The following is a 22,731-nucleotide window of genomic DNA, read 5'->3' as shown; positions in this document are numbered from 1 at the left end:
TACGAGATTCGATGCAGACTCGCCTGAGGGCGCCATGTTCGCAAAAAAGGATGTTGCCAATGATTTGTTCGGGAAATGGGAGTGCTGGATATATTGTTAATATGATGTTCTTGCTTCGTCTTCCAGTGGAAATACATTTCTTTTCACATAGAAAAATCCGACTCACTTCAAATAATATATTATTTGTTTCAGTCATGACCTCATTGGCTCATTTTAATTTTGGTTTGGGTAGGATCAACCAAAAATTTTAATTTGAAAAAGAAATGTCAACAGAAAATTGGCACGAAACAGCCAACGGTACTTTTTCTCGTTAATGTAGTGCTTAATTTTATATCAACAAAATTAAAGATTAATTCATACATAATTTATTTTGTTAGTATCAGAACAACACAACAAATTGTCATTTTGACTCTGTATCTGGTTGATATCAGATTTTCGGGGTGGTTGTAACTAGTATAAGAGTAGCCATTAGATCGGTTGTTTTGACAAGAATGAAGGATTTTTCAGTAAAAATATTATCAAACTGGGAAAGCAAAAATGAATGCGTATGTTAATACATTTTTTTAAATAAATAAATTGATCGATTTTATGCAGTGATCCCTCTTAGAAAAAAAAACGTTCAACAGTGGTCCTTAGTTAGTCCAATACGTTGGATCATTGGTCCAATGAAAGTCCAATCAATCGTTCAACGGGAGGCCAACAAGGGACCTTCGTTTGCCAATTTTGAAACAGACCGTTGAACCGAATGCCATTATTTTTGTTCAACAAACCCGGCATACAGAGGTCCATTGTTGAGCCATTTTGAATATGACGAGTTGGAGCCCTGTTGGACTAGTTTTACTGGAGAATTTCTAAAATTTATTCCATTTATTTTTTTTTAACTAACACTACACACTATTTCACACTATTTTTGCAAGAGAAAAAAACAACAAACCGTTCCAGCGAGTTGAACGTATATTTCGTGCAGTATGTCGTTCAACAAGCGCTCAAGAGCCAACAAAATAGAACGGCCTGCTCAGAGGGATGTCGAGAAATGCATAATATGCAATAGGAAGCCAAAGGAAAAGAAAATCAGAAACAAGCCATATCTACCTCATTTTCTCCTAAATACGGCCGATAGCACCATCCATCTGCCATTCTAAGCGATCGGTGCTAGCGGAGGCCACGTAATGTTCGCTGTCAATTTAAGTTTTTTTTTATGCATTTCGGTCGTCAGCTCGCTCGTTGTCGTCGCGTTTTGTGTTAGAAAAAGTGGAATTAAATTTGTGTAAAGAAACCCAAAATTGTGAATTCTTCGAGGTGATCATGTTCCGTAGTTGATTGTAATTCGATTGAGCATAAAACGAAGCAAAACAGAAGCAGAACAGCTTCGAAAATCTGCGTTCTTCAGTGATTGCTTCATTGTGATTTTTCATTTTGCCACAGAGAAAGAGGTGAGCAAAGTGTATTGAAAAGTGCAAAATTTTGGATTGCTAAAGGTGGATTATACCGTGAAAATGTTCGGAAAATGGTATTCGGGAGCTCCCTGGGGCGCACTACCGACGTATCTTGCTGGTTTTCACCTGAGCAAGCAGTTAAGCAATGTATCTGGTTTTCGTCGATTCAGAGTTTGAATAATAATTCTTGAAACAAACGTCATTGAACAGTGGATCTCCCTTGTTTCCCTGCGTTTCTTCGAACCACTACAAGCCTCGCTCGTGCACACTGTTGTTAATCGTGCTGATGAGGGCAATAATTTGCCTTGACGGAGAACCTTGCTGTTTGCGTTTTTGTTTGACGTTTAAATTGTATCGACTGGTAGTTTTCAGATTTTTTTTTGTTTCTACTAGGAAGTTTCACAATATGAGGAACATTGTTTGTGCTGCTGGTTTGTTGTAGATTTTATAAGGAATTCAATGCTATCAAACTAAGTCTATGTCGTATGAAAAATCTTGGGCAGGTGGTTTATGTAAAGTATTAGCTCAAAAATATTTGTGAAGATAAATTCTTCGGTAAAGAATGTAGGTCTGGAAGGGGAAATTTATTAGTACAGTACGAAACGAGTAGCACGATTAGGGAGATCCACGTTGACAGCATGATTTGGACGTGATATTTTAGGTGACCCCGTCATGTCGATTTTTCTGTTTCTTCTGAAAGTCAATATTTTGGATAGAGACTTGTCATTATTGCTACAATTTATTTAATTGGTTTGGTGAGTAGAGCAAAAAAACTTTTACTTATGGTTGCATTTTTATCTTTCTCGGTTCACAAGGGTACAAGTGACGAAGAGTGATTTGTCAGTATTTCGAAGTGTATGACAATCTACTGACACCAAAATATAATTCAGTTGTCACCTATGAGCGGAATTGCATGGAATGACACATTTGAGGGTATTGAGATAAATAGTCAGTTGATCGCAAATGGCTGAAACCTCTGAACGCTGAACAATTGAATATTATGACAGATACGATAGAAAAGTTAATTATCTTTTCAACTCCTAGCACACTTATTCTATTTCATTGTGACGATGCACAAGCAGTCGGACAAGTTGTTCAAAAAAGCCATTTTTTCTATACTACGTCGATCTAATTAATGTGTAACCAAAAACCTCGATTTAGTACCAGTCTTAGATCTATATTGGTGTTTCCCACGATCAAAATGTGAAGCGTCCAAATGAAATGCTATTAGTCGAAAAAACTGGCGAAAGATTATGTTATTATCTTAATGCGAAAAATAAATCAATTCGTTTATTAGTATCAGTATGAGCAAGGGTATTTCAATTTCGTTTCATGATTGTCGAGTTTTCGCGTATAACAGAAAATTACACATTTTTCATAATAATTTGACTGTGGTACAGCTTCTTATGACTGAAGTAAATGGGAATGAGAACTGATTGCGTCGCAAACTGTTGATTGTAGGCCGAGTAATCTGTAAAACAATGCGCTGACTTTTGGTGCAATTAGTGAAACTAGAATGTGTGAAAATCAGTCAACTTCTTATTTACAATTCATATATCTTTAACGGGTTCAATTTATCCAGCGTAAAGAAAAATGATTCTATCAAGCTTACTTTTGAGTAAACGTCGAACGCCGGATCTTTTGTTTGACTTTTTCCATAGAATTTGGCAATCTCTTTTGCCACAGAACGTTAGTTTATCTTGAAACTACATTTTCCTGACAACCGTCTTTCGCGTCTTCTTGAAGTTCCGCTTGACTATGTCCCAATTTTTTTTCCATTGGACGAAGCTCTGACGTGTCGGGAGGGTTCATGTTCAAGACAACAGACGTTTTTCAGGCACTTCTATAAGTAAGTTTCCTGCGCCTCTAAAACAAACAAAGAGAAATGAAGCAATTTTTAGAACCTCTTTGGAAACCAAAACTACTATAAACACGAGCACCAACATGTAAAAATCATTGTGAATCGTTCTCTGTCATTATCGATTCTTGAACTTCACTGAAAAACCGATAATTGCGGAAAAGATAAATAAAAAAAATTGAAACTATTGTTCCACTTATGTCGTTGACTGGACATGGAACTTGTTCGCATAATTCCCAAGCGGAGCTGAGAGTGACTTTCATTTCTCGTCATTTTCGTATATTTTGAGTTATAGAAAATGACTTTTATTAGCTCTGATACGGAGTCGTGTGTCAATTGAAAAAAATCGAAACTAGATAATAATTCAGTCATTTGCTGATGGATTGATACAGTTTAACAACCAATCGATCCTTTTAACTTAAACATGTATGGCAAAATCGTTTCAGTATTTCAATAGCATAGCATTGAGAGATTGGCTTGAATCGATCTGTTTTCATGAACCAATCACAGCATGTGATGTGTGCGATGCTATTTCCCATCTGCTGCACACCGTGTTGGCTTGAGTATATTAAATATCAATTAGCTATTGATTTTGATTTTTCTAGTTGGCTGAATTAAAACTATCTGCGATGGATTTTTTGGACCTAATTTGGAGTGCTTGAATCTCAATGATCTGTTGATGAAATTGCCACATTTGGCTTGATTCGTACAAACTACTTCAATAGTGTGCGCTTAAAAATGGATTTCGACGAGGTCCACCATTTATGAACGAAACGGTGGTTCGTAATTGGATTCAATTCAAGATTGCGATACAACGATAATTATACATATTTCTTTTTTATGAAATTCGGTAAAAACACAATTAACTATCTTTCAGCATAAGCCCATAGCTAGTATTGTTAAACTAAAACATTATCAAGTAACCTAGTTTACAAGGTCTGAACAAGCAAAATATTTTGGTCTAGTGTTTGATAAAAATCTTGCTTTCAAGGATCACATAGAAGGAATAAAATTGTTAAAATTATCTCAAATCGGCCTCTCAGGTTTAATATAATATAAATGAGTTGCACAGAGTCACGTATACAGAATCATTAGATCTAAATTTACATAGCATTATCAGTAGAATTCGACTGAAATATTCACAATCTTCTATTGAATCGATTCACTGTTTATTAAATTAATAAATTTATACCTACCTTAATTCCCGACCAAAAGACAAGTAGGTTTACAACTTTCCCTACAAACAGATATCACATAATCGCGGAAGTAAATGATTTCTTAATGGTCACAACTGAATTCCAGTGAATAATAGAATCGGAAAGTCGTCACTTGTGAACGAACAGTATGACGATTTCTTACAATATGTGTTTCTTGACGAATATATATCGAAATTTATTATAATAGTATAATAGTAAGTCGATTCACTTCTTCACGAATTGGTATATCGAAGTTGTTCTAATTTAAAATTGATCCTTCAAGAGACATTGAAATTATATATTGGCTTTGTCAATTTTCAGACTAATATGTGTTATTATATTGTTTGAGTAATGACATCCATATTTATGACAGCTTCATCATCATGAGATTTTGGTTTCAGTAAACCCGAATCAGAGATTCGACATAAAGTTTGTATCGTTCAAGATCAGCACATAAAAATGCAAGCTCAAAATTGGAGTTTTTATCATAATATCCCTACATTTTCAGGGAGTGCAAATAAACAAAAGTAATTTCTGTCATTATTTATATAATTTACTTTACGTCTTTATATCCGAATGCGCAAACCTTGGCCTTAATTCCAGTCATAAGGTTTTGCACGATCTCAGAAACGAAAGTTTTTTTGTGTATTCATTCGTTCTTTCTACAAACTTCAGGTTATCTTAGAAGATGCTTCTTTCTAATAGCCCAATATTCTTCTATTGGGCGCCATCCCCGAGTGTTTGGAGGGTTCAAATCATTCGGCACGAAATTGACATCATTCGTTTTATACCACTATAGCAGGTTCTTCGTGTAGTAGCATGATGCTAAAACCTGCCAGAAGATCGTCGGAACGTCGTAAGCCTTTAGGAGCAAAAGAAGTCGCTTTTGGTGGTATTCTTCCAAATACACCTGTTCATTTATGGTACTTGCGGTGACGAAAAGTGTACTCCACTTTCCGCAAGTACAAATCGCTAGCCAAATTAAGAATTTCTTGGCAAACTACGATATCTTCTGTATCCGAGAGCTCTCGGGAGCATCACACTTATTCTTGGCAGTCACCTACAGGTTTCCTCGGAGCTGGTTGAAATCTGGCTTCTCACGAAAATGTGATGTTTGAGTGATTTTATCAACATCAGTCCAATTTTCGAATAAACTGAGGTCGCGGTTTTTTATGCGAAGTTACGCGGATTTTCGAAGTTACGCGGTTCTCTTGTTTTGTCTTTGAAATGCATGAAACGCCGAGATCTGGTGTTACTCCGAAATTGTTTTCTAGTCAATTCTTTGACACTTAGAAAATTTTCGTTTTAGCTTTCAAAAAAAAAAAAATCAGATTACACCAGATCTCGACGTTTAATGCATTTCTAAGATATTTGGCATCAACAAAAGTACGATGTCGTGAATACAAATAAAACTGACACTCTTTCTTTACACTTTCGAATATCAATTTGTTGATAGATTGTGTGCATTGTGCAAGCTTTCCTCTTTTTCACTACTAGAATTTGAAACGATACTCCTAAACTAAAGTACAGATTAGTTACATTAAACATTCTGACACACAATTAAATAATATAGTTCTTTATAATAAAATTATGGTGGTTCTAAAAGGAACCTTTCATTAATGACTTCTAAGTCGGTGCTAGGCATTTTATATAGCAAATCAGCAGAAAGTTGTACTACAAACTACAAGTGGTTGAAAAATGGGCCGTATACAGTATAGTGAAGAAAATTTCGCATAATTCTTTGGGTATACAATTATTGTTCTAAATAGAACTATACAGAATTTTGTTGTCAATCATTTCGTTTCGGATTTAAATATTTCAGTGAAAAAAGTTATCAAAATGCCGTACGAGATCAATTTCTGGTATTCAGAAGGGCCAAATTGTGTAATTGTCTAAGATATTAAACACTGTTGCGAATTTTGCACTGCGAAAACTGCACAAAGCTTATCAAATTAGTCTGAAAACTGGATCTGTGACCTGAGCGTTTGAGGCTTTACACCACGCAAAAGGTCTACTTTCATTGCCGACTGCTCCTCCTAACGACCGAAGTCCAAATGAGACTTTCACGCTTTATACTTGGTTTGTTCTTACCGATGTTGGCGGGAGAACCTCACCTCGACATCCAATAAATAAAGCAATAAAACAAATGAACAGTTTTTTTTGAAAGATTTCCTTTTCTATTTGTTCAGTAGATTCTGATATGTGCCTGACTACCTCAAAACCGTCGTCCGAATGCGAAAAAGGCAAGCAAGCGTGATGAATTTTTCTCGAAAGTTTTAGAAAACTTCGTTTTTTTTAAAATTATTTTAAGGGTTTTTTCACACTGTTGAAAATTTAATCACGAATTCCTAATCATATTAGCAATAGCTTGTAGAAAAAAAAATGTTGTTGGGTTAAGTACATCAAAAGATATTCGTGGTAAAGTTCTGCTTATTCTTGTACAGGGTAAATTTTGACAAGGCGCCCCATAGTAAAGTAGTCGTATTCAGGACAAAAGAACCGATTTGAAGAGCTGCTGAATGAGGAACTGGACCTGAGCTCAAGAACTATATTCAAAACTTAGAACAGACTCAGAATTCAGTTGGATTTTAGTAGACTACAATTTCGAAACTGAAATCAGTTCCGGAATCTTTTTCCAGAATCCAGTTCAGCACGCAGGCTCTGAATTCTAAACCAATATTCAGAAACTAAGCTCTGAAGCTTGAAGACGATTTCTCGCTACGACTACCAAAATTGGTTGCATAGAGTACAGGAAAATGTCACATAATTCTTTGGGAGTATTATTATGATTCTAAAAAGAATCGAACAGAAGAATTCTGGAATAAGGAACTGGACCTGAGTTCAAGAACTAAATTTAGAACTAAGAGCAGACTCAGAGTCTCGGCTTGATGACCGGAAAGCGAATGAGAGTTGCGTTTGAGGTTTTAACCACGCAGAAAGTGCACTCTCCGTCGCTGCTGGTGGAATGCGTCCTCTCGGCTTGAAGATCGGAAAGCGAATGAGAGTTGCTACTAGGGATGTCGTAATATTGATCGATTAATCGAGTAATCGATTAATAACGCAGATAATCGAATAAATTTCAATCGATTAGTTTCAAAATTATACTCGATTATTGAATAATCGAGTAATTCGAAATTTCCGACATCCCTAGTTGCTACCTGAGCGTTTGAGGTTTTAACCACGCAGAAGGTGCACTCTCCGTCGCTGTTGGTTGATGATATCGCTCTCTCGACGACCGGAAAGCAAATGATAAATCATTCTCACGACGTCTGCTTCCATCCAACACACAAGAAAAAATGATCGATTTTTCGACCACGGTTCCCCTTTTATACTTGCGCAAAAAGCCAAGCAAAAGTAAAGAGTTTTCCGCGTTGTTTTCAAAGTTTTAGAAAACTTCATTTTTGAGTTGTTTGTGGTTATCTCACACTGTTCAAAATAATAACCTAAATTCCTGATCATATTTTTGATGAAATGGCGAAAGAATTATGTTGCTGCCCTTAATACAAGTAGAGATATTCACGATTAAGTTCTGCCCATTCTTCCATATGGCTAATTTTGAAAAGGCAGCCCATAGTAAAGTAAGTCGTATTCATGACAAACATTTTTTCTTTAGTTTTGAGGTTTTTTTTACGCGAACTTCCGAAGTTACGCGGTTTTTTACGCGAATTTCCGACGTCACGCGGTACGTATCCCCTGCGCAAAAAGCGACCGCGAGTGTACAGGAAAAATTCCAAATCCAGTCCTATACTTAAAAACCTTTTCCTAGTCCACTTAGTTGTGTCTTTCACTTTTATCGACACGGTCTAATTAGAACATTTTTAGGAAAATTTCTAACACTAAATTGAGCTCATTTTTTTGGCGCCAATTTATTCAGTTGATTGGGATAGTCGACAAAAACATGATTTAACTTGATTCATAAAACATATTCGGTACCATTTCTCGAACCAAGCGTATCTGTAATAATTCATTTGAACGTGATCATAGGTCACTCCTGAAACATGCGGATAGAAAAAAAAATCGGCTCTAAGTTAATTGGAATCGGATCAGCCTTTTCCGAAAAAATTGAGCGGTAAAAATTAAAGTGCGTTTTGTCGGTTACGTCACTTATACCATTATATCTTCGGAACCAGAAGTCACAGCCATTTGATCTTTGAACTGAATCAATGGCCCAATAACAGCCTTCAAACTTTCTAATATGTTGAAAGGGCACACGCATGAAAATCGATTTGGAAAATTTTTTAGTTGATTCAAAAGAAAACGCCATTTAACATAACATTTCATCGCTAGTTGCCCGATATTAGCAAAAAGTATCAAGCGGTACGAGAAAAAGCTTTAGTTAGAAAAACTTTTTTTTCCAAAGCTTCCATCTTTTAATCCATACAACGATTAGTGAAAAACACAATTATATATCGTGGGACAAAATTTCATCAGAATCATGAATTCTATTTTTTTTGTAAACCGACTTCCAATTTTTAAAATTGGTTTTCTCGGAGTAAGATTCGATCAGAAATTAAAAAAAAAAAGTTGTCGACATTGATCTTATCCACCGTTTGATTTCCTTCCTTGAGAGCTAAAAACTTGTTTCTGAGGACCAGTATAGAACCTTAGAATATGGTTTGATTTGTTTAGTGAATTTATGTTTAATTTTCTTTTAAAGGTCCTCAACTATTCCATTGTAGGATCACAAGAACGTTGATATAGATGTAGATGAAGGACAATTGAATTTAGTTTGAGATTTTGGTATACGCCTAACTTTAATAATGTAATGATTTAAATAATGTATGGCTGTCTCGATATTTTCCAAAGCAATTTCATGGTTCAATACTGAAGTCAATTTAAGTAATGAAATGTGACATTGATCTTCTAGAACTAGATCAATTGTAGAAGGATTTCTCATAGAAGATATATTAGTTGGGCTATTTGGAAATAAAACTGGCTAAAAACCAGCGTAGAGCTCAATAATTAATTCGCACTTTCTGATTATTTTTCTGATTACTTCACGAGAGATGCTCAGCATTTAGAATCCTATTAGAAAAAATAGATCGATATCTAGTCCGTTCTTGCTGCTCTCATTTGACTTATTTGCTCATCAACGCATGCGTAAACTCATCAAATCGTAAACATGCTGCATTTCAAATATGGGTTAACATGAAATTTCCGAAATCGAACGTTTTTGCCTGAAACGTCGAGATCTGACGCCAACTCAAAAAAAAATTTTGAAAAAAATCGACAATGGGACCGGAATAGAAAATTTATTTTTTATTTCAACTTTCTTTGCGTTTCGCCTTCGGCTCGTCAGTGCTTAAAGCAGTTCAAGTAGAACTGCCATCTCCGCATAGCAGTCCAACTTAAACCGCTAACCAGACGCAAAGCTTACACAACTTACGTAACACTATTACACTGGGTGCAATATCCTTTCTGACGTCTCGGGCGTTATGCCAAATATCTTAGAGTTAGCTGAAACGTCGAGATAACACTAGATCTTGACGTTCGATCTCGGAAATTTTGATTTTTTCAAAATTTGATTTTTTTCAAAAATAAAAAATTTTAGCGCTATAAAATTTGAAAGTTTGACGTGATTTTGTTTGGTAAAATGCTTGTAATAACAGAAATTCTCTAAATTTGTACAAAATTTCTTGAGATTCTTTGAACGGATATATAGTTTTTTTCATCAACAGAGATGTCTATCTCCTCTGTGTGACGAAGAGCAAGCAAAATTTCTCCCCTCGCACTGACAACTTCAACGAGAGCTCTTCTCTTTCACATTTATACACCACTGTTGTGTAAGTGTGCACGCATCATGAGTGCGTTTGTTTATTTCCTTTTACCTCTTCCACTGAATCGCACCAAAGTGCTAGAGCATTAGCTAATAAATTCTCTGAGGTGGATGCAGATACTTTCACAGAGGTGTACACGCCGGTGAGCACTCTGCTGTATGGTTTTCGTAGATGAAGCGTGGACACGCAAAATCAGCAAAATAAAACAATTTATCGTAAAATTTTCGGTTTTCCTTGCAAATTTTTCATAGCAAGGCCAGATCTACTCTCTATTAATTGAAGTTCACAGAAGTGTTCGCTCACCATCACGCGCCAGTGGTCACTTGGGTGTATTTAGACGAGAGCGCGTGTGAGCGATTCATGCGAAGAGAATGTGTTTCACTCGCGCCAGCTGCTTTAACCACAAGCACACACTCAAATGCTGTCTATTGGACATTGAGAAGAAGTGCGCTTTCCTCTTTGTGCGGTGCTTCGTTTTTTTCATCCTCGGTGTGGCAAAAATCTGACTCTAGCGTGTATAACTCTGGTGAAATGCCATCTCTGTTCATCAATACATTGTTTCTGGTCAAGATTCCAATATTTTGAAGTATAAAAATGTAAATGTCATCGTTTCAATTTTCGTTTTATACATGTAAAAAAATTGAAATATTTATATATATATATATATATATATATATATATATATATATATATATATATATATATATATATATATATATATATATATATATATATATATATATATATATATATATTTATAAATTCACCGATATTTTAAGGTTTCCTTTTGGCAGTGTAAAAATGGTAGTTGGGCAAAAATTGTAGCTGGTATCACTAGTAATCAAATGATTTGCAAAAATATATAGATCATCGCTTTGAATTTCGAAATATTTACGATCATTGTAAAAAACCTCACCTTTTCTGAGGTCATCTATCTACAGTTTTCATTATAACTTTGGGTAGACAATTTTTCGTTTGTTTCAGCGAATCTTACTTCTGTAGTACCTTTCCAATAGTGACCAAAGTAAAGTAAAGTTGAAATTCTTAATATTTTATATGCGACGTTGGCAAAAAAAAAGAAAATAGGGAAACAAATAGGATATATTGTGCGCGAGAAAAAAAACCTGGAATGGGAAAAATCAAATTTTCATTGGTTTTTCTTAATCAATCGTCAATCGGCTATAAAATTTTTGAATTAATTTATGAACTACATAAAATTCGAGTGTGCACTTTTTTAAGATTCGTTGAAAAATAGCTGAATCATAACAGCTCGAAGTTACCGTTCCAACTTTTTTCAGGCTTGGTATTTGGAGTGTTAAAAAACTAAAAAGAGGCGATTTTATCATATTCCAAAAACCGGGAATTTTTATCTCGCAAACCAGGAAAACCGGGAAATTGAAATCGGCAATTCACTTGCCACCCTGTAAAACAGTACACTCGATTTACTCAGTGATCGCTCATCCAATTTTCACTAGCTTAGATTCTAATGCAAGGGCTTACAATCCCATATAACCGCACCGACTTTCATCCGGATACGACTTCCGGTTGCAGAATTGTAAGCTGATAAGAATAAAAATTTCATATTCTTTAGCGTGTTTTTATACATGATACGGAAAAATCAGGCCAGATACATTCAAATAGCCGTAAAATTCTCCAATTAGGCAGGCATGGTTAGTTGATGACCAAATACGTTGAACTTGGGTATACCGGATCATCGTTCCTAGTTCGGGAAATCACTCCAATTTTTTAGAAACCCAGGCCAGACCGATCTTTGCAAACTCAGATTTGAAGGAAAAGTATTATTTTTCTATTAGCTGAAGTAGAATTTCATCCCGATCTGGCTTCCGGTTCCGGAAATACAGGGTAGTATGTATGAAATTGAAACCTGTCATAACGCAAATAAATGTAAAAATCTATTAAATTTGGTTCAAAACTGTTTAAATTTATAGGTTATGCCAATTGCTGGCTATAAAAACCGATTTCAGCTATACTCATTTTCTCAATATTCGAGTCGATTTTCACCAACTTAGACTCAAATGAAAGAGTCAACTTTCATAAAAATATACTGCTTTTGACCTTTGTTCGCATTTAACTTCCGGTTCCGAAAAAAAAAAACAGGGTGAAATGTGCTATCAACATTTGTTCGAATTGGCACGAAATTATTCGGCAGTAAAATCATTAAAATTATCCGACTTAGGTGCATTATAGAGGGTGATTTTTTAAGAGGTATAGGAATCGATTTTCAAAAAAAAAATAAAATCTTGATTGAAATCGATAGAACAATAAATATAATTTAGTGTTTGAAAATGATTTCATGCAAATGTTGGTCGCGGCTCCGCTTTAGATTGACCATGGGCAAGGTCCAATTTTGTCACACTCTCTCCAACATATCGACCGGTATTTCACGAATAAGGCCACCGGCCCATAATCCACACCAATCAGTGAGTTTTTTGGGATGCATTGGTAGCTCTTGCAATGCTTGTGACTGGTCTTCACTCCAGCTGCGGTTCATTTTGTGGACGTATCCATTCAACCTGAAATGAGCTTCGTCATAACATAATTTTGCGATTAAAACAGTGGATCTCCCTCTAACATTGTCAGCGCTCATTCATTATTAAATTATAGACCAAACGATTCATGATTGAATTATAAACCAAACTGAACAAGTTAGAAAGTTTGACAATGACACAAGACATGATTCATGCGTGATCTGTCAAAAACAGTGTTGCCAAAATGATACCAGCAAAAATCACCCTTTATGTAGACAAAAATCAAAGACTGGTTGAATTTCAAAAGCTTGAAATTTAGAGAATATGTTATTAAATATAAAAATTTGAAGAACAAAATAAACATCGATTTTTGCGGTTTTGTCCGGGTTCTCGCCACTGTGCGTTGGTTTAAATTTAATTGATGTAGCAAAATAGAATAGCATCCAAAAATAAAACTCATTTTTAATATTGCTACAACGTAGAAGCAAAGTCTTGGCTTGGCACCTTCTTTTTCGACTGATTTGGCATCCAATTCGTAATGTACAGAACAAATGCATGACAAGTGATACGATCCTACTGACCGTAACAAGTTTTCCAAGTCATGAATCCATCGATTCCGCAACTGACTTATGAGTCCTTTATGACATCTTATTTTTAAGTTTTTTATTTTATTTGAAAAAGTAATTTCGTTTTTTAAGATTCTGTAGATACCACATTTAAAATTAATTTTTGAGTTCTAGGTCAGCAACAACACGCTTTAAGTAGATATTTAGAATGATTTTCCAAATGTTTTTGATAACAGTAAGGTAATATGCGTTATCGCGACTACCAACAAAGACCGCTACGACGCGATATGTCGTGGCCTAATTCGATTGCTCGAATAAAGGGATTGATGATTGATGAATTGATGTCAGGTTGTTAGAATCAGTATTCAGTAGTATCAAGTCCCTGTTGGACTAATCGGTTTTTGTTTCTTCATCGGAGCATATGTTCGTTTGTCTGCGAGATCTTAGTGAGCGACTGGCGCAATATTTTTCATGGTCAGGTTCATGGTATTCAAATTCCATTGAAGCACGTGTAGCTCCGGTAAAGCAAGTGCGCGCACGTTTAAAATGAATGTAGACGTGAAGGTGTGGAATGTAGAGACATGAAACTACCTCAGTCAGTGGTCCAACGCACAGTTGAAACGGTGCTCGTGAAATTGTATTTCTTCCTGACGAAGCCGTAACGTGAAAACGGTTTCGTTTCCGCATGCAAGTCTCGGATCGTTGTGACTGTAGATTATTTTTTCTGCTCGATCATGTAATTAAACAACCGAGACTAAGGTACTCGTTTTCCGTTGCAGGACGGGAAATACTACAACATTTGATGTATCGAATCTTCCGTACTATGAATTTGTGATAGCGAGGTTCGTGAAATAATATTGGTGATACTGGTTAGTGGTTGCTTTAGTGTCTGCCGTTGTTTATGAAACGATTGAAGCAAGCTTGTGTTGAACGGTTCGGTTCGGTTGGTAGTGGTAATGAGTTGTGTCGTAAATTTGCAGCGTTTATTTGTAATCTTATCGTGTTGAGTCAATGAACATGCTTTTAAAAGATAGTGCTGCAACGAAGGTCACAAATTTTTTTTAAGAAGTACCAAACGCTGTTGTTTCGGTCACTAAGCCTTTATTAAAAATTCACTTATAAACTTACGTGTCGAATTAAGTTCTGCTCTTATTTTTTTTTGATTGAATGAATTTCGAACATTAAACATAACATTTTGACATAGAAATTGCGCATCAACTGTTAGAATACTGTTGCAATAGTCTCATTAATCGAGCTAACATATTTTCGTTGGCCCTTAGAAGCGATATCACCGTAACAATTGAGTTGCACCGGTTGTCATCTTATCCCTCGGGCCAATGCATTTAACAGAGATAATCGATATCTCTATGTAACTAATGGTTTCGATATATATAAGATAAAGTGTGGAGTTAAGATTGTAAATGGTACGGTCAGCCCACTTCAAATTAATTCCGCAAATTTGTAATGACTGGCCTTGAGCTTCGTTCGTCGTTGCATGTGCAGAATCAATAATATATAGAAGATGATATTACGTTTCGTCTTTGACTCATCAGTGCGTAGCAGTTTATGTTGAACTGCTAGCACGACCTGGCGGCTCAACATAAACCGCTAGGCAGACGTAAAGTTAATGCTATTTGCAAAACCCTTTTTGCTATTACACCGAAGTGTAATGTCTAAACTAACGATTCTTTTTACTTTGCTTTGATAATGGGTTGTCAGAAATATCTTCACTGCTTGTCTGGTGTCTTTGCATAGTCGTGCTTGATCAATGCTACGTAGCAAAACAATCACAGAATCAACTTTCTATTAACAATTTAGGAATAAACTGGAAAATTCTTTAGAATTAATCAAATGAATATTGAACTTGTTTTTTTAATAATATAATACATTTTAATGGCACACTGCTTAAGCTCTAAGATGCCAAGGGTATTTTCTAAACTTAATTAACGACTAACTTAAAACTAGGATAGTATCATTAGACTATGTCATCTCGGATTCTCGAAAACCCAGCCTTTAGCTGGCGTTCGGCAGTGGTCGATGAATTGAATATTGCATGAGTCTTCCAGATGGCGTTGGTAAATATCTATGCTGGCCGCTGGTTCGCGGGAAACATCCCCAGACTATGAAGGGGCCTTCGCATGCTGGTTTTCAACTGGAGCGGTCTTCCGTGGGCGATGATGGTGATGTTACGGAAGATAATGAAAAAAGTAAATATTGTGGAAACGGGGCAAGTTCCTACATCCCCTAGGAACAAAATGTCTGAAAACGACAGAGATTTGCCATCGAGATGGTGAAGAGACAGGGAAGGGGGAACGAAAAAGTTAGTGACAAAAAAAGACCTTGTTAGTTCCAATGAAGATGGTGAACAGGGACGGGGATCGAGAGAATCGAGCGGATGTTAGTATCGAACCTATAGGTGGAGATTATACTTTCTAAGCGAGGAATAACACATTACACTTGTATATCAATGTGTTTGAAGTACTGGTATATGAGAAGCATATATAAACTATCCCGACTCGCCAACACATCCCGAACCGGAAGCTCAGGCGGTCTACCTCGGGCCCTAAGGGATTCCAGTAGCTTCGACCTGGCGTCGCGATACTCTACGCACGACCACACGACATGCTCGATGTCCTGATAACCGTCGCCACAGGTGCAGAGACCGCTCTCCACGATCCCGTTGCGCCGGAGATGTGCGTTGAAAGTGTAGTGATTTGACATGAGCCGCGACATAATACGAATGAAATCGCGACTCACGTTCATCCCCCTGAACCAAGGTTTCGTCGATACCCTAGGGATAATGGAATGTAGCCATCGTCCCAGTTCGCCATTGCTCCATGAAGTTTGCCAACTTTCGAGAGTTTTCTGATGAGAGATACTTAAAAATTCATTGAAGCAGATTGGTCTTTCATAAATATCACCTTCTAATGCGTCCACCTTAGCCAATGAGTCCGCCTTTTCATTTGCCCGGAATGGAACAATGCGAAGGGACCCAGACTAACGATATTGAATAAGACCGTTCAGATAAAGTTCGCAAGTGTTCCCGTATTTTCCCCAGGAAATATGGGAGATACTTTCCTGGCTCCATTGCCCGGAGAGCTTCTATTGAACTTAGACTGTCCGTGAAAATGAAGTAATGGGCAAGGTTTCAATGATCTCGAGGGTGTACTGAATAGCAGCTAATTCTGCGACGTAAACTGAAGCCGGAGCACTGAGTTTGTACGAAGCGGTGATGTACTGATTGAAGATGCCGAAGCCTGTGGATCTGTCGATGTTTGATCCGTCAGTGTAGAACACCTTTTCACAGTTGACTGTTCTAAATTTGTTCTTAAAGATAGTAGGGGACACTTGAGGGTGTACGTGACCCGGAATTCCATGAATCTCTTCTTTCATGGATGTGTCGAAAAACACAGTAGAATCAGAAGTATCCAAGAAATGAGCATGGTTGGAAGCAAACGAAGAAGGATTAATATTCTGAGCCATGTAATCAAAATACAAGGACATAAAACGGGTCTGAGAATTCAGCTCGACAAGCCTTTCGAAGTTTTCAATCACCCATTGAATTTGTTGAAATATAGGGTTATCGCTATGCTCATGTGCATATTTTATCCACTTGAGTTTCCTCATAGAGACTGTCCCAGAAAGTATGGAAGCCACCAAAAATCGCTGCCTTTCGCAATGGTTCAGAATCTGTCAATTTTTATGGCTGCGTCCTGCTGTTTACACTCTTCTCTAACCACTTGTGCAGTTGTTTATTCGTTTTCATTAGTTGGTTTTGAAATGCGTGAAAAAGCCGTGCGAAATGCAATCAGGAAGTTCGGTGAGGATAACACCTTTGAGGATAAACCGAAAACGGGTCGAAAAAAAGGTCCTGCTAACCCTCAGTTGGATAAACGTATACTGAAGGCGTTCGAGCAAAAGAAGGAGGTTTCAGTTCGGGATGTCGCCAAAAAAGTGGGCACTTCGAAGTCAAATGTTCTTCGTGCTAAAGAACGTTTGAATCTTCGAACCTACAAGAAGCAGAAAAGTCCGAAACAAGAAGCATCGATCAGGCCGAGGGTCCGAAAGCTGTACAATACGATTCTTGCTGGAAATTTGAACTGCATAATCATGGACGACGAAACCTACGTGAAACTCGATTACAAATCCTTGCCGGGACCACAATATTATACGGTGCGAGAAGGGCAAGTGTTAAACCAGTCCGAGACATCGATTGAAGTCGAAAAATTTGGTAAGAAAGCTATGGTCTGGCAGGCAATTTGTAGCTGCGGTAAGATTTCGAAACCCTTCACCTCCACTGCTTCAATGAACAGCGAAATATACATCAAGGAATGTTTACAAAAACGACTTCTATCCATGATTCGAAGTCACAAGGATCCTGTTGTCTTCTGGCCAGATCTGGCTTCTTGCCATTACTCGAAATCAACGGTAGAATGGTATACTACCAAAAATGTCACTTTCGTCCCAAAAGACATGAATCCACCAAATTGCCCACAACTTCGACCAATTGAGGAATTTTGGGCATTAACGAAGGCACATCTTAGGAAACATGTCTCGGCAGCCGAAACCATTCAACAGTTCGAAAATGATTGGAAAAAAGTGTCAAAACTTGTCGCCAAGAAGTCTGTATGGAATTTAATGAGGAACGTTCGCAAGAAAGTGCGCCAGCTAGTCTACAATGGCTAAGTGCAAATGTTGAGAATAATATTCTGTTGTTGTAGTCTAATAGTATCAGTATATCGAATAAAATTTGAATATCTAACACTTGTGAATTATTTACAGCGAAATCAAAGTGCGTTCATACTTTCTGAGACAGTCTTTAGCGTTCGGAGAGGAGAGAAGAGAAGAGAAATTAAATCGATTCAACGAAGTTTCTAAACACACAGACGTAAAGGAAATAGAGGGAGGCACGTGGTCGATTTAAAATCTATACACGACCCACTGTCCTCAGGCCTTAAGCACGATATAGAATTAACATTGGTGGCAAGATAGGGCGATTTTGGGTGTATTTGTAACTTTCTCACGAAATTAAGCGTGGCGTCGGGATCCACGCAAGTAAACGTCGGAACAATACATGGCTCAAAATTCTATTTCAGAGCTAATATGTGATCATTTAGGGATTAACCTTGTTTTGTGTTAGGGCAAATAACCAATTCCACTATCTTTACGTTTCGTCTTAGACTTGTCCGTGCAGAGCAGTTCAAATTGAATTGCTTAGTGCAAACTTAAACAGTTCAACTTGAACCGCTAAGCAGACGTAAAGTTATGGCTATTTGCAACCCACTTGTAATAAGTACCGAAGTGCTAACATTCTCCTGACGTGCCGAACGAAAACAAGTTTGCACTAAGCAGTGCAATTTGAACTGGTTTGCACTGACAAGTCGAAGACGGAACGTAAAGATAGTAATATGTGGTGTTTTTGGGTATGTTGTTTAATTTCTCCAAGTTATCAAGTATTCCCGTTTTGGTACATATGATATACAAATTTGTTCTCGGTTATAGTAACTGGACGTAATTTGATGGATGATCCTGAAACGCTCGATAATTACACTTTTCTTTCCGATATCTTCTTATTTTTTTCCAAAAAATGAATTCCCTGAAATTTCGGAATTACAAATTGGATCGAAAACAAAAATTGTGTGAAACTATAAAATTATTCCTTTGAATCTAAACGTGTGACAATCGATCAAGCGTTCCATTAAATTTCGAAATGAGTTCCACTTCAGAGTTTTTGGTCATTGTTTACGGTACTTCCGGAACCGGTGTCTAGGGAACAGCTTGACAATCGATCAAGCGTTCCATTAAATTTCGAAATGAGTTCCACTTCAGAGTTTTTGGTCATTGTTTACGGTACTTCCGGAACCGGTGTCTAGGGGCCAGCTTAACCTAAAATGGTTCGTATGGTCATGAATTAACATGACGAATAAATTGGAATAGTTTTGAGCCCAATTGCGAAAGTTTTTGGGTATCTTCATCTACGACGGTTTGAATTAAAAAAAATCACCTTGCAATTCCGGAATCGGAAGTCGAAATCGGATAAAATTTACCAATTTGATAAAGCTTGGTTTTCAACGGTTTACCAATTTTATATTGGACCATAGGCCTTTTAATTAGAATTTTTGTTTATGAAATTCGTTTTGGCCTTCATTAGAGGAAACGATGGAGCTCCTCTATTCCCGATACTTTCTGATTAGGAATTCTGGAAATCGGTGTAGCCTAAGAGATTGTAAACCCTTTCATTTGATTTGAAATTTCTGAAAATCGATGTAGCCATTATTGAGAAATCGCACACTCTTAGAAAAATTGAAACTTGAATTTGACGTAAATTCAGCCATGCCGTAATTTCTTGGGAGATGACAGAGTATTACATCCTTTAACTAGTAAAAATAAATATTGTGTCTGTTTCGATGATAACTTCAGCTAAACTAGTTGGCAAGTTGATGATATAATTCATTTTCACTTGCTTTGAGATGTTAATTTAAATGAATTACAACACCCCTTTTATGCGCATCGATAGAAACGTATTTTTTCTGAGTATGTAGTGCGTTCCAAATTAAATTTGTTTGGGTACCTTCCGGGATCGGTAAAATTGAAATAGGTTTATTTGGTCATCGACTATTAAAATCTGCAAACCCGATAAACCCGATTAATTTATGTGAAATTGACATTTTTACACTAACCACCCTGTACCTCCTGAACCGGAAGTCGAATCTGATTAAAAACAATCTTAGATGGTGGAATTCGGTTAAGCCATCTGCGAGCAAATTGAGTTATTATTATTATTTGTCACACACACATTTGCTGATCTCGACGAACTGATTCGAATGGTATATAAGTGTAAGAAGCTATGTTCTTCCTGTAATTATTGCCATAGACTGTTTAACTCAATATAAACATAAAATAGTTTTGAATTTTAAAATTTAGCCATTCTTTTATCACATATGCCATATTCGAACGATAATGAACCGTGCTAAAATCGAAACAAGGCAAAATGTCCTGGAAATGGAAGCTATACACAATCTTTTCGGTGCATAGAAATAATTGCATTTAACAGTATTAGACATCTCCTACTGCTGGAATGAGGCGAAAAGCCGCTTACACAAAAATATCGATATCTCCGTTAAAATAAACGGATTTGAACAATCTATGGCTTGTTAGATAGCTATTTCCGCATGAAATCTACGACGAAAAACATATTTTGTTTACAAGGTCAATTGTGACAGATATTGTTAAAAACTGAAAATTTTGACATAAAACTTCGATTAACTCGAATATTTGATCTCAAACACATTCAATAGCGTGATTAGTTTGATTAAAATCAGTTCAGTCATCTCTGATATCTCGACCTCTTTGTGAACAAAAATAAGTTTGAGCAAATTCTTCACCTATTTTTTATATTTATAAAAAGTGTAAAAAGCACCAATCTTCAAACTAATTTTTGATTCAGTTCTCCTAAGAAAATTATACAAACCCTAACATAGGTTAACCCCTTTGGTCGCAATTCATTTTTTGGTTATTACTCTTGGTATGGTTTCGCACTATTTTTTGCAGATAAATGGTGTCACGATCGAAAATTTGTCAATTTTAACTTGACGCATGTTTTTCTTCGAGCATTAAAAAAAACCTGTACATTCACCCCTCATTTCGAAGATACATGATTTGATTTTGACATTTGCTCTTCAGTTGTGAAAATGGCATCGAAGCTAGAGGAGCAACCAGTCCAAATTTTGCTCACGCATTGTGAAAATCCAAACTATTCGAAGTTAAACATGATTTGATTTCTTAATAAGCATTTTGACCAAGTTCTTATCTTGACCACAAATCTGAATATATCATAGTGATTATAACCAACTAATAAATTGATTTTAATGATTTCATACAGATAATTTTATTTCTATCTGTGTTTTAAATGGTTTGCAAACCAAAATCTAATGACACATTAAAAATTTTGGGATTTCAGATAGTTCGGACAAATGACGTCCAACCCATCACAATACTATGGAATGACGAATGGTTATCCTCCCACTGCGAATGGTCCTCAACAACAACAACAACAACAACTACAACACTATCCGCCTTCGTCACAACTGCAACAACCGCAACAGTATCCTGCGAAGAATGCTATGATGAATGGACCGTCTTTGCAATCCCATCCGGCAGTTACCGGTCAACCACATTATGGAGTCCCGATTAATAGTGCCACTTCACCCTTACATAACGGGCCGCAACTAGTGCAGAAACCTCCGTTCAATACCCAATTGCCGCAGCAGAATAATCGAATGGCAAATTTGATTTCTAATGGCAATAGTGCTAACTCGTCACGAACGTCATCCCCAGCGCTAGGTAGCAGAAATATACCGACATCTCAGTTGCCACCTTCGGTGGGCAACCGACCCGTTGGTTATCCAACAGTTTCTAGTCAAAATCAGCAACTCAGTACGCCGGCAGGCAACTATAATAATAATAATACATTGAGTGGTACTCAAAACTGGGTGAGTGGGATCAATACAACATTGATAAATACACCTCCAAAGACGGCATCGGGTCTTTCCACTCCACTGAACGCATCGACCCCGAATTTGGGACAGGTACCAACTAATGGTCCGTCCAGTAACCTAACAGCGAGTATGCAAAATTTGAATATCAATCGTCCTCCATCGGCACAACAGGTGAATCACGTGAATGGTTCTGGGACTCCCCAACCACCAGTCTCCAGCAACAGTTATTCTAACCAGCAGCCTCCCATAAAACAATCAAATGGACAACAGGTTCCAGGAGTATTACATGGCCAGCAACCACCACCAGTAAACCAGCAAGGCCAACAAATTAATGGAAATTATGTTCCCACTAGTACACAACCTCTACAACAGGGTGGTCCACCGCTAGCCCCGGTAACCGGTCGAACATATCCGGGAATGCCTCCAATAGCTTCCGCAACTTCTACAACATCCGTTGGAACAGCCATTAATAAAAGGCCTTTGTATCCATCGCAAACCATGCCACCTTCGTCGCAGCCCAGTAACTATTACCCAAATCAACAGCCCAATACGCATCCTGTTCAGCAATATCAGCAACCACATCCACAACATCCTCACCAATACAATCACCATCAACAGCAGCATCTGCAGCAACAGCACCAGCAACAGCAGCAACAGTTCCAGCAGCATCAGCAACAGCCGCAACAGTTCCAGCAGCAGCAACAGCAATACGGTGCCAATTTACAACAACCCTACCAGGACAGTGTTCTGAAAAGTGGATTCAACCGACTTTGGGGTAACAACACAGTAGATTTACTGCAGAATCGTCATATTCTGCCGGTGGGGAGAGTTCGACCTCCACCGATTCATCTCAATCATCCGTTCCACGAAGCAGAAAATTGTAATCCGGAGTGAGTATATTCTAACAGTGA

General features: G+C 37.2%; 1 protein-coding gene across 4 annotated transcripts in view; it reads left to right on the top strand.

The window, feature by feature from the left end:
* Nucleotides 1–1,194: 1,194 nt before the first annotated feature.
* Nucleotides 1,195–22,731, top strand: part of LOC131435099 (protein transport protein Sec24A) — a 30,039-nt gene continuing 8,502 nt past the window's right edge. For 2 of the 4 annotated variants that reach the window (XM_058602626.1, XM_058602622.1), the window contains exons 1-2: nt 1,195–1,433; nt 21,283–22,710. In XM_058602626.1, coding sequence (XP_058458609.1) covers nt 21,296–22,710 — 1,415 coding nt within the window. In that variant the 5' untranslated portion in view covers nt 1,195–1,433; nt 21,283–21,295. Of the gene's footprint in view, nt 1,434–13,806; nt 14,165–21,282; nt 22,711–22,731 lie in introns of those variants that run through there. The other 2 variants (XM_058602625.1, XM_058602624.1) reach the window with 2 other exon arrangements.

Source organism: Malaya genurostris, chromosome 3 (genome assembly GCF_030247185.1).
Source record: "Malaya genurostris strain Urasoe2022 chromosome 3, Malgen_1.1, whole genome shotgun sequence".
Lineage (NCBI taxonomy): Eukaryota > Metazoa > Arthropoda > Insecta > Diptera > Culicidae > Malaya > Malaya genurostris.
This window is presented reverse-complemented; position numbering and strand designations above follow the sequence as displayed.